We start from the raw sequence: 13,777 nt of genomic DNA on the forward strand, positions 1-13,777 counted from the left end.
TTCTTGTCTGTAATCTTTATGGAAGCAGGTTGCCGGACCTTTCTTCCACACTGCTGTTGGGTGGTTTCGAACCCCCAACCTTTAGGTTAGTAGTCAAGTGCAAACTATTTTTACCACCCAGGGACCTTCTGAGAGTATACGCAACTGTAATTATTTTGGAAAAAAATAGCCAGGAAAGAGTACATACCTCATGACTTTGCAGTTGCCCTACAAAGTATATAACCTACTGAAACCTCTGCACTGTTGTGCTCGGTTGTTGTTGTGTGCCGCTGAGTCGATGCTGACTCATTAGCGACCTTTTACGACAGAGTAGAACTGCCGCATAGGTTTTCCAAGGAGCGGCTGGTGGATTCCAACTACCTTTGTGCTAGTAAACATGTACGAGAATATTCATAGTCACGATCTTTGTAGGAGTGAAAAACTGGGGGAAAAAACGCATATTAACAGAAGAATTGATAAAATTTTATAGTATGTTCATTCAGTGGAATACTATATCAATAGTAAAAATGAGGAAACTATAGTTACACGTATCAACATTAATCTCAAAAGAGCAAGTTGCAGAATAATACAGTACGATTCCATTTATGTAAAGTTGAAAGATTACAAAACTAAACAATATTATTTAAGGATACATGCATCAGTGGTTAAAAATTAATAAATAGGAAGAGAATGATTAAATGAGAATTCAGGGTAGTGGCTACCCGCAGAGGAGAAGGAGGAAGACATAAATGTGATAAGGGTGGATGGCGGCGTAGGAGTATGGAAGTCTAGTTCTTGGCCTAGGCTATTGTTCCTTAAGCCATCTATGTGTTTTCATACAGTCTTGTATATTTAAGCTGTATTTCAGTTTTTTAAAAAGAGAGCAAAACAAGGTATGTTACAATTTTCTTATTTTTTTTTTATTGTATTGCACTAGTCCACCACACGTCTGTCAGTTTGTTGTACTCTGGTGGCTTGTGTGTTGCTGTGATGCTGGAAGCTATACCACCGGTATTTCAAATACCAGTAGGGTCACCCATGGTGGGCAGGTTTCAGCAGAGTTTCTAGACTAAGATAGACTAGGGAAGAAGGACCTGGCGATCTGCTTCTGAAAAAATTGGCCAGTGAACACCTTATGAATAGCAATGGAATATTGTGTGATATAGTGCCGGAAGATGAGCCCCTCTGGTTAGAAGACACTCAAAATATGACTAGGGAAGAGCTGCCTCCTCAAAGTAGAGTCAATCTTAATGACGTGGATTGATGGAGGTAAGCTTTTGGGACCTTCATTTTCTGATGAGGCATGACTCAAAATGAGAAAAAAAACAGCTGCAAACATCCGTAAGTAACTGAACGTGTAGTGTTCGAAGTATGAATCTAGGAAAATTGGAAGTCATCAAAAATGAAATGGAATGCATAAAGATTGATATCCTAGGCATTAGCGAGCTGAAATGGACTAGTACTGTCTATTTGGAATCAGACAATCATATGGTCTACTATGTCGGGAATGACAAATTGAAGAGGAATGGCATCACATTCATCGTCAAAAAGAACATTTCAAGATCTGTCCTGAAGTACAGTGCTGTTGGTGATAGGGTAATATCCATAGACCTACAAGGAAGACCAGATACTACGATTGATATTCAAATTTATGCACCAACCACTAATGCCAAAGATGAGGAAGGTTTATTACCAAATTCTGCAGTATGAAATTGATGAAACATGCAATCAAGATGCATTGATAATTACTGATGACTGGAATGCAAAAGTTGGAAACAAAGAAGGACCTGTATTTGGAAAATATGGCCTTGGTAATAGAAATGATGCCAGAGATTGCATGATAGAATTTTGCAAGACCAACGACTTCTTCATTGCAAATACATTTTTTCAACAACATAAACGGCCACCATACACGTGGACCTCACCGGATAGAAAACACAGGAATCAAATCGACTACATCTGTGGAAAGAGACTGGAAAAGCTCAATATCATCAGTCAGAAAAAGGCCAGGGGCTGATTGGGGAACAGACCATCAGTTGCTCATGTGCAAGTTCAAGTTGAAACTGAAAAAAATTAGAACAAGTCCACAAGAGCCAAAGTACGACCTTGAGTATATCCCACCTGAATTTAGAGACCATCTCAAGAATAGATTTGACGCTTTAAACACTAATGACTGAAAACCAGTCGAGCTGTGGAATGACATCAAGGACATCATACTTGAAGAAAGCAAGAGGTCATTAAAAAGACAGGAAAGAAAGAAAAGACCAAAATGGGTGTCAGAAGAGACTCTGAAACTTGCTCTTGAATATCTAGTAGCTAAAGCAAAAGGAAGAAATGATGAAGTAAAAGAACGGAATAGAAGATTTCAAAGGGCAGCTCGAAAAGATAAAGTATTATAATGAAATGTGCAGAGACCTGAAGTTAGAAAATCAAAAGGGAGAATATACTCGGCGTTTCTCAAGCTGAAAAAGACTGAAGAAAAATTCAAACCGAGAGATACAATTTTAGAGGATTCTATGGGCAAAATATTGAATGACGCAAGAAGCATCAAGGGAAGATGGAAGGAATACACAGAGTCATTGTACCAAAAAGAATTGGTCGATGTACAACCATTTCAGAAGGTAGCATATAAACAAGAACCGGTCGTACTGAAGGAAGAAGTTCAAGCTGCACTGAAGACTGACGAAAAACGAGGCTCCAGGAATTGACGGAATACCAAACTGAGATGTTTCAGCAAACAGATGCAGCTCTGGAAGTGCTCACTCGTCTATGCCAAGAAATTTGGAAGACAGCTGCCTGGACAACTGACTGGAAGAGATCCCTATGTGTGCCCATTCCAAACAAAGGTGATCCAACGGAATGTGGAAATTATCAAACAGTATCATTAATACCACACACAAGTAAAGTTTTGCTGAAGATGTTTCAGAAACAGTTGCAGCAGTACACAGACAGGGAACCAACAGAAATTCAAGCTAGATTCAGAAGAGGACATGGAATGAGGGATAGCATTGCTGATTTCAGATGGATCTTGGCTGAAGGCAGAGAATACCAGAAAGATGTTTACCTGTGTTTTATTGACAATTCAAAGGCATTTGACTATGTGGATCATAACAAATTATGGATAACGTTGTGAAGAATGGGAATACGAGAACACTTGATTGTGCTCATGAGGTACCTGTACACAGATCAAGAGGCAGTCCTTCGAGCAGAGCAAGGGGATGCTGTGTGGTTTAAAGTCAGGAAATGTATGCCTCAGGATTGCATCCTTTCACCATACTTATTCACTCTGTATGCTGAGCAAATAATCTGAGAAACTGGACTATATGAAGAAGAACAGGGCATCAGGATTGGAGGAAAACTCATTAACAGCTTCCATTAGGCAGATGACACAGCCTTGCTTCCTGAAAGTAAGGAGAACTTGAAGCACTTACTGATGAAGGTCAAATACCACAGCCTTCAGTAAGGATTATACCTCAATATAAAGAAAACAGAAATCCTCATAACTGGACCAATAAGCAACATCATGATAAACAGAGAAAATATTGAAGTTGTCAAGGATTTCATTTTACCTGGATCCGCAGCCAACGCCATGGAAGCAGCAGTCACGAAATCAAATGACATGTTGTATTGGGCAAATCTGCTGCAAAAGACCTGTTTAAAGTGTTCAAAAGCAAAGATGTCACTTTGAGGACTAAGGTGCGCCTGACCCAAGCCATAATATTTTCAGTCGCCTCATATGCATGCAAAAGCTGGGCAATGAATAGGAAGACCAAAGAATTGGTATCTTTGAATTATGGTGTTGGTGAAGAATATTAAATATACCATGGACTGCCAGAAGAAGGAACAAATCTGTCTTGGAAGAAGTACAGCCAGAATGCTCTTTAGAAGCAAACATGGAGAGATTTTGTCTCAGGTAGTTTGGACATGTTATCAGGAGGGATCAGTCCCTGGAGAAGGACATCATGCCTGGTGAAGTCTAGGGTCAGTGAAAAAAGGAAGACCCTCAAGGAGATGGATTGACACAGTGGCTGCAACAGTGGATTCAAACATAGCAAGGATTGTGAGGGGGAGCAGGACCGGGCTCTGTTTCGTTCTGTTGTACATAATGTCTCTGTGAGCTGGAACCTACTTGATGGCACCTAAGAACAACAGCTACATCCCACTAGTAGTTTAGTTCATGTTTTGGGAGAAAATATAAAGATGTAAATTTATTCATTACCATAATCTCAAAGGTCTCAGGAAATAAAGAACAGTTCAAATTATTCTGAAGTTGAACTATTTTTGTTGGGCCTGTGGTTCAGAAAAAAATAAAGGATTTGGGATGAAAAGATCTGTGTTCAAGATCCAGCTGTACCACTTGGCCAGTTTCGTGAGTTTAGAAAAATTACTTCTGTCTCTGAACCTTAGTCTCCTCGGTACAGTTGGTATAATACTAACCCCTGCCTCACAATGTGGTTGTGAGATAATATGTGTGAAAGGAGTTTGTAAACTTTCAGGTGAAGTACAGAAGTTAGTTACAAATGTATAAGATCAGGATTCCAGCCACCCTTCTCTACCGCTGAGCGACTAGCCAACACCTGAGCAAAATGAGAATTTTATTTGTTGGAGCTGATTTGAAAACTATAGGCAACTCCTTTTTGAACCATAAATAGATGGATGGGTGGGTGGGTGGATGGATGGATGGATGGATGGATGGGTGGGTGGATGGATGGATGGATTAGATAGATTAGATGGATGGATGGAGGTAGATAGAGCTGCTATCAAGTCAGCTCCAACTAATGACAACCTTATGTATGGAATGAAACATTGCCCAGTCCTGTATCATCCTCACAGTCGCTGGCATGTTGGAGGCCACTGTCGCTGCTATTGTGCCATTCCGTCTCACCTAGGGTCTCCCTTGCCCTCATTGGCAGAGTAATTCACCAGACATCATGTCCTCCCCCCAGTAGTCGATCCTTCTTGATGACACATCCAAAGCAAGTGAGTTGGACAATATTCTGTTATGATCAGTTAGGTTTTCATTGACTAATTTTCAGAAGTAGATTTCCAGGCCTTTCTTCCTAGCCTGTCTTAGTCTGGAAGCTCTGCAGAAACCTTTCCACCATGGGTGGCCCTGCTGGTACTTGTTGGACTAGTTTCCAGCCTCACGTAGCATTGAAGCCACCACAATTCTAAAAACTGACGGACGAGTGGTGGTTTGAACCAGGAGGGTTCCCTAACTGGGAAGATAGAGAAACCGTTCCTGAATTGTTTTTTCTGTGACTCATTACTCTTGAAGAAATGTCTTCGTTTGTGACCCTTCGGCTTAGGTTGTCAGGCTTTCCCCTGTCAGCGGCAGGTGGTTCTCCTGGGCGGCTTCATTTCTAAGCAGATTAGCAGAGGGAGGGGGAGCAGGGGACAGAGGAGAACTGTTTTGTTCCCTTGTCCTGCTGTGCAGCGTTACAGCAAGAAGAGGTCACTGGGACAGTTAACTGAGGTGTTCATTTATGTTATTGTTACATTTTTGAAGAAACAATTCGATTATTAAACGTCATAGATGTTTCCTTTTCTTGCCTCATTTTACTCTTCAGGTCAGTTCAGGTGAGATTCAAAACCACCAGATGTCTGCTGGTAAAGATAAGCATCCCTTCCAAGGCTTCATAGCCTAAGGCACAAGCAGGGAGCAAACGGGGAGCCATTTCCTGCTGGGCTGACTTTAGAGTCGGTGTGGCAGAAAGCCGCAGTCGTGTATGTACGAAACCGTTTGTAAGAGTGTTTGCAGACAGAAACTCCCCACTTAGAACTCTGACTCCTCTGTAACCTTGTGAAATGAAATCATTGTATCATTAGACTCCCGGGATAAAATAAGATACACTGTTTATAAATAGTTGGGGTCTTCCATTAAATTAGGAGCCTAGCTTACCTTTTTCTGCATTACTTGCTATGTTGATTTTTTCAAAAGAGCCTGAAACAGCAAGTGCCTATCTCAGTAAATCTTGGTTTTAGAAATCCATTAACAGCGCGAATGTGGAAACCAAGTAACAGCATAATACCAAGAAGGAAGAGGTTCAGGTATCATCCGTTTTCAAGCCAGCTGTACACTGAGTAAACTAATGAGTGAATCCTACGTGTTAGAAGATGGGAATTCATAGAAGCTCCTACCCTTGTTAGCACTGACTGACTGTACCAAGCTCCAGTGCTCACTAGTGCAGGCAAAGGTCCTCAAACATTTTTCAAACTCTGTTGGAGGTAAGAAAAAAAAAATTCAACCATTTTAAAAACAAAGTAAATAAATATAGGAAGAAAGACGTAATTAAACAAAAAAGAATGGTGATTTTTATTATTGACTTTTTTCTGGGTCACAGTCATTTTCCATACCAGTGTATAACATTCAAATCCCAGATGTATGAGGATTACTTCTTTTTATGTCTTGAATAGAAACAAAATGACTTTTGTACATTTGATTTTCATTATCTTGCCAGTTCTGTCAACGTACTAGTAAATAATATAAATGTGTATATGATTTATACTCTGCCTACTTCCAAAACAAATTTGCAGTTAGACTAGTTTGACTTCTGAAGATTAGATCAGATTAAATATGCCTTGTTAACGGGTCTATATATTCCTGAATTAACACATAAGTAAGTACAGCATTCACAATAACAATAATGTTCAAATCTCAGCAGCTCTGATAGTTTCATTATTTCTTTCTCATATCCATAACCTCATAGTGTTTGCCATAGAGCAGGCTGTACTGTAGATACAGTTTAAGCAATTGCCAGGCAACATAGCATTGTAAATGTGATCTCAAGAGATGCGCCAGTGCGGACAGGCTTGAGTATTTTATACCAGAGGCTGCTGTGACTTTTGGGGCTCAGAGAAGACTGGGCTGCCCTAGCTACTGACCTCGTAATTTCCAGAAGCAGGTGGAGGTGGCAATTATAGCTTCGGCCACTATCTTGAACTTTCTGTAGGAGGTGATGAATTCCAAGTGGCTAGACCCTGTGCACAACAATAAACTCCAATAAATCTTCAATGTGTAATAATGACAAGACCGAAAGATCAGCAGCTATAACAAGGCTTCTCTTGTCACCCACTTTACTGCAGCCTCGATAGTCATCATTATCAGCTGGAGCTAGCTCAAGAGCTGGACAAGAAGGGCCGAAGAAGGATGAGTTGTTTGCGCTGAAGCGTCCAGTTGGTCCCATCTGGACGAGAGTAAATGGGATTTTTTTTGCCTGCGTGCTAGGCCAGAGCTGTCCATCATTTTAGGCAGGTATCTGATCACTTCATGCTGTGGGACAATATGGCTTTACACTGTCTGGTTCTCTTGGTAGTACAGTATAACATTTTTACTCGGTTTGAGAGCCTTTGGTTACTTTTCAGTTACATAAAAATGCCATTATCTTTCACAAAACTGAGCTAATGATCTTTTCCATTGTTGACAGATGATTTCTCAAATGAGAATACAATTTTAATACAACCCGAATCACAAATGAAATCTGTGTCTTGAGTCACGTGAGATTTTTATGTTGAATAATAATGTATTTATTTCTTCAGCATAATGCAACTTCCCACTTTTAGTTTTCAAAACAGTAATGTAGAAATACAAACAGTCATGTTGGAACTTTAAAATTTTTTTTAAGTATTATACTTAATATTTTTTAAATACTTTATTCTGATTGACACATGTAATATGCATATTCTTAGTAATAACATGCCTGTGGCATATCTGTCAAAATTGAGAATTGAATATTTTGCTTGATTTAAAGTAAAGCCGTGTCCACTTGATCCTTGGACATTTTAGTTTGATGATAAGATTAATCAACATAATATGATTCTTGGACTTATTTTTCTCCCTCTGAGGCATACTAATTTTTTAAAAAAATATAGAATAGAGTCTGTTGAATGTCCACTTATGAAGGCCATATAATTATGTATTTTTCATATTTTTTATAGTAGTTATAATGTTCTTAAAATGATATTTTACAAATGTAGTGACTGATAGCTGATTTACTCACCTAAATATTAAGCATAGCCACATCTTTAATGAGGATTATAAGCATCCTCTTAGTGTTGTTTTTCATAAATTTTTTTCTACGTATTTTGCACCTTTTAAGGGAAGAAAGTGTATTAAGTATGTCTTAACGTTTTAGATTTGGTGCTTGTCTTTAAGGAAAATGAACTCATTAATAACAGACATTGGAACCCTTTGAGCACTTTCGCTTTTGATTTATATTATTCCCATTATGATCACTTAAGTATGTATTTTTAGATAAACCAATAATTATATAATGCAAATTCACTTTAACTCCTGAGATGATTAAAAGGTAAGACTCCTGAGGTTTCCATTTCTCCAAAATGCAGGTTCACTCCCAGGGTTCAGGCCAGCTGACACGCCATCATTCATTTTGTCTTCTCCTCATAATAAATCTTTCAGCCTTGAGGCACCGGACTCATGCAGATTTCTTTGCATTTCAGTGTCCTGGTGGAATAACAACTTCCAGTTTCAAAGCCAAGCATATTGTATTTCATCTCTGTAGACCCAGCTTCACCCACATGAAAATAGATGTCAAGAATGCTGTTTTCTCATATCGGAACTTAGGCAATTTGTTTTCAGACTGTGAGCAGTTTCAGCCTATTTTTGGAACCCCTTTGTGGCCTGACCATTCGTTCCAGCATGATTTATGGTGGGACTGTAACATACGGACTTTCCATCACTGTCCAGCTGAAATTCTCTGTTGGACGCAGACTCTTCTCCCTTTACCCTCCTGTGGCTCCTTCGACTACTACCTTTACTGCCTTGGAAACAGGTAGATCAGTACTGAGTTTGTAAGGAGGCTGGTACACCTTCACCTAGATAAGTTATTAAAGTACACCATGGGAATGTATTTTAATACATATTTAAGGATATGTATGTATTTTGGTATGTCATATGAACTTGTTTAAGAATCTAATGAATACCAGTGCATTTGAAGGGTCTTTTATATATATGTAAAAACTAAGCTTTCATTAGGACTGTTTCAGTAACTATTAAAAGAGTATAAAAGTTTGATCCAAGCACATCAGATTGGTTTCTTAGTAAGTCAGTCAGTATTCTTTCTAAATATTTGACAACTAAATATACTCTTCGGAGTTCTGTTAGAATGAGATATTATTTAAGAATGTATCTCCATTTCTTAATAAAGCTCTTGGCATATAATACTGACAAATACCATCTGTGGTATCTTAGACAGTGATAACTGAAAACTAAATAATTTAAGTGGAAAAAAAAGGGCAGTACTAAATGCTCGTCGTTACTTTGTTACCTGCAAGCATGCTATTTTACTCACTAGCCATTTGACCTTGTACAGGTTACATAGCCCCTTAGCCCCTGTGAACTTAGTCCCCCCTCCCCGTGTAAAGTGGGTTAAGAACAGTACTTATTCCATAGCATCTTACTCTGTTTACGGACATAAATTCCTTAGCGTGATTTCTGACACAAAGTAAGCTTTCAGTAAATATTAGATAATAATATCCAAGGACAGTGTAGAATACATTTCTTTTCCTGTTTCTCGGTATGTGGTTCAGGTTGCCAAACTGGATTGTCACAGGGGACGTTTGGGTACGGGCAGTCCCCAGGTTAGGAAGGTCGGACTTACAGACGGTAAAGGTAATGTTATGTAAATTTGCCCTCACTTTGAAACGATTGAACCAGCCCCTACTGCTCGCAACAAATTCTTCATCACAGTCACCTTCACTCGCTGCACGTGCAGCTTTTAGGTCATTGAAAAGGCTTCAGACCTTTTCTTGCACTAAAGTCAGGCTAAATAAGACCCGTGTGCCCCTGTGCCGACTTACCTACAAATTCGACTTAAAGACTTAAGGACGCGGTTCGGAAGGGATCTGGCTCATAACCCGGGGATTGCCTATACTGTTTTCAAGGTTAAAATAGAAAAGCACAGCAGTATTGGTTCTTTGAATGCATTAACCTGAGTAGTAGTTCTCAAAGTTGACCGTGCATCAGAATCACCTAGAGGGCTTGTTAACATACGAGTTCCTGGGTTCTGCTCCCAGAGATTCTGATTCGGTTGGTCTGGGTTAGGTCCAGTTCTGAGAATTTGCATTTCTAACAAGTTCTTGAGCAATGCTGATGCTCTGAGGAACACTGATCTTTAACTGACACCGACAAGGGAGAAACTAACTTCCGAGACCCTGTTTTTGCTGCTTGATACCATTGGCACCAAGTAGAACGCCCATGCAGGCTTCCAAAGGGCTAAGACTTTATTTACCGACCAGTCATCTTCCTCTCTTTCTGACCTAACCAGACTTACACTTCTGACTGGTCCAGCTTTCTCTCTCTTTATTACTGATTTCTGAAGAATTCTTGCTTTATTTTCTTAAGAAGCTGAGGTCTTAGGATGATCGTGGTTAAAATGAAATGTCATTGTTTCAAATGAGGAATTAATTGTTTGATAGATTTCTAACACGGAAGTCTGTGAAAAATTATCTGTCCATGTGAGCCACATTTTCTAGAAAGTTTGTCATTATATGCTATGTAATTACACTTACTTGTCATGTAATTACTTATTTTAATTATTGCCATGTCTTTCTTGCTTCTTTACATGTATTTAAAATAATTATATTAATAGAATATATAATTAAAAAATAGAGTTCAGTAGCACATTTTATTGCTTATGCTAAAAATACTTGTTCATTAAGATTATATAAAGCAAACAGTAATTTTTGACTGGCCAGTGGAAGTTAATAATGGTTTTAAAGTCAAGTTTTTAAAAAACACTTTATTTCAAATACAAAATAAGCTGTTTTATTTTTGGAAATAAGTTGTACTTGGTTTCTGTTACTGAAACATGTTATCAAACACTTTTTATTTAGTCAGTCTGCATGAGATTCAAGATTTTTGCTAAGTCATTTTTTTTAAACCAAGTAGGTAATAAGAAAATGTGACTTTGAGTTATGAATAAGTATCCTTCACCAAAAATAATTACAATTACTAATAACGTAATTTCCATTTGTATTTATCACTGTCTAAATTTTTTTTTCCCCATGTGTTATTGATCTGTCTCCATTCTTACGGCACCTCTAAGGACAGTGGCTGTCCAACTGGTTCACCACTGTGTCCCCAGGGTTAAGTCAGTACCCAGCCCTGAGCAGGTGTCCATAAATATTTGGGGAACAAATGAATACTGGAAATAATCCTAACTGTTGCCTTTTATTGAGCATCTATTATATAGGAGGTCTTTTTAAAAAGTGTTTACATATGTCTGCAGTCCTTACCACAGCCTCTAAAAATAGATATTATTGGTCCCTGAGGAGCCTGAGGCTTAGAGAGGTTAGAAGCCTTCCTTTATCACAGGTAACAAGTGGTGGACCCTTGTCTGTCTGCCGTAGAACCTAGGCTCCTGCCACTGGACCATGCTGCCTCAGAGTCCCATATGGGGAGGGAGGGCTGGTTAACAGGGTGTACGTAGTATTTAGGGAGAGAAGAATGGGAACAGTTATGAGACTGGCACATAGGAAGATAGGAAACGGGGAACAGAGACTCGTTCCTTGCAGAGTTCTCCCACTAGAGAGCTAATCAGAAGGAAATGAGGTTTGATTTGTTTGCACATAATTTAAAGCAGTTGGCATCAAACTAAAGCATAATTTTGCCCTCAACTAACCTGGGAACATAAATGCAGTGAAAGCTTTCAGTCATTAAACTTTTCTTTTTTTCCAACCACCATGGGTTTGCATAGGATGAGTTCTAGATTGACTTGCTGATTAAGAAGTCTTTCTATGTTTTGTGATATTTCTTACTTCAGTGATTTTATCTAAATTGATCTTCCCTTCGTTCATTCTCATAAATAGCTCTATCTGAGTAGATTTATCTTACCAAGGAATGTGTTGTTAGGTGCTGTCGAGTCGGTTCCAGCTCGTAGCGACCCTGGGTACAGCAGAAGGAAGCACTGCCCAGGCCTGCGCCACCCTCACAATCATCGCCATGCTTGAGCCCAAAGGAATGTGAGCGATAAGTAAATGCTTGCTGAATCAAGAATGAATAAACAAATGAGTAAACAGATGAATGACAAGAGGCCTGAGCGTTTTGCTTTCTCCTTGAATGGTCTTGTTTGAGCTGTAATTCAGATGGAGTGAAACCATTCCTTTGTATCATAAGGTCAGACATGGAGGAGGAGGAAGGTATCAAATCAAGTAAACTTTTCTCAGGGGATATTGATCTTTCTATACACAGTAGCAGGAATATCTTAAATGCTTCTGGAGCATTTTCATCCCAAAGCAACATTTACTGTCTTAATTTCCCAATTGTTAGATATGACTGGCAGTCTTGAAATGTACATTCTAATATTTAAAGCAAGATATATGGGGGAAAAAAGTCTGTACCTTGAAGGGAAAAACCAATTTAAAATTAAATTTAAAAAATCTTGTATTTATCTGAGTTTTCAGCTATCATTTGGTCCTACCTGAGATTAATTAAAATGCGTCTCACATAGTGAGTGAACAGTACCAGTGGCTCTGCACTCACGTTCCTGAAACGAAGGGATACCTGGACTCCACCTCAGCCAGACTGAATGTTCTCCAGTCACCTGTGAGAAAATGGAGACCTCATGAGTTGACGGTTGTTTCAGGAAGTCGGATTGGGCTGTGAAGAGGAAAAAAGAAGGGAAATTGCACTGTGCAGGATTTTGGTTGTTTTTAATAAGGGAGATCCTGGAATATGTTTAAATGCTGTTAGTGAAGAGTCCAGTAGATGGGGAGAGCTTGAGAAAAATGGAAGGGGTGGGCTTATGAGCTGTGTGAGGTTCTTGATTCAGGAGCAAGAGCTTGGATGTAGATTTGCCTTACCGTCCGTGTTACTAGGAGGAACAGAAGGGGTGGGTAGGTTGGAGTTAAATTTACAAATTTCAGGGCAGAAAGTGAGAAAGTGTTCAAATTTCTGTTTTATCTATGGAATAGATGGCAGATTTGTTTGCTAAGATTAAGCTTACGGGGAAGTAGTCAAGAGTTTGAAGAGACTTGAGTAAGTTTTAAATTCCGTACATGAAGAATTGAATAGAGAGCTGATTAAAGACCATTGGGATTACCCAGATTGAAGCCTCTGACCATTTGTGGAGCTCCACCGGTCTCAGTTTTCTCCAAAAGCGTTTAGCAGCCTGGGCGTGGAGGCTAATAGTGTACAGTGTGAAGCTTACCTAGGCTCCTGCTCAGACAGAGTTGAAAAAGGGAATTGAAAGAAAGAAAGTGAAGATAGAGGAACCTAATGATTTGGAAAAAATGGAAAGGTCAAGATACTGATTGTCTGAAGTGAAAGAATAAGACTGAGCAAGGAATGGAATTTTGGTCAGAGTGAGATGTTAGGGTAACTGAAAACACAATTTCACTGTCATTACACAAGGCACACCTAGAGCTTGTGAAAACCTAGTTGTGGAAACATCGATGGTATTGCGTAGCTACTCTGCCACTTCTGTACAACAGAATTTTGGTTGCAGATATCTCAGTTCAGAGGTTTAATATCTGGAGTAGTTTACTTATTCAGAACTTTCTAAAGATAGTAACTCAAGTATAACTAGACGCACACACTCCAGATAAGATACATTAACATTCTGAGTGAGTATTAGCTCCTAGCTTGTTCACATCACGGAAGCAATACAGCCTTTAGCCAAGTGAGGCTAAGAGCATTATCTCTGATCTGGTTTCTCTTTGGTTGTTATTCTGGCTCTTCTTGCCTTCTTTATTGGTCTGTTCTTCTTGTCCCGTGAAAATTGTGGGCTGGATTGGTCATTTCTGCATATCCGTTCATTTAACACACTTCCATAGAATA

General features: G+C 39.2%; 1 protein-coding gene across 6 annotated transcripts in view; it reads left to right on the forward strand.

Annotated features, from left to right (window-relative positions):
• The window catches only part of GPATCH2 (G-patch domain containing 2), a 196,192-nt gene that overhangs the window by 70,984 nt on the left and 111,431 nt on the right, over positions 1-13,777 (forward strand). The window contains exon 6 of one of the 6 annotated variants that reach the window (XM_023730978.1): positions 8,440-9,332. The exons of the other annotated variants lie outside the window; for them this stretch is intronic. Coding sequence (XP_023586746.1) covers positions 8,440-8,775 — 336 coding nt within the window. The 3' untranslated portion in view covers positions 8,776-9,332. Of the gene's footprint in view, positions 1-8,439; positions 9,333-13,777 lie in introns of those variants that run through there. 6 annotated transcript variants of the gene reach the window in all.

The sequence above is a fragment of the Trichechus manatus genome, unplaced genomic scaffold (genome assembly GCF_000243295.1).
Source record: "Trichechus manatus latirostris isolate Lorelei unplaced genomic scaffold, TriManLat1.0 scaffold00039, whole genome shotgun sequence".
Classification (NCBI taxonomy): Eukaryota; Metazoa; Chordata; class Mammalia; order Sirenia; family Trichechidae; genus Trichechus; species Trichechus manatus.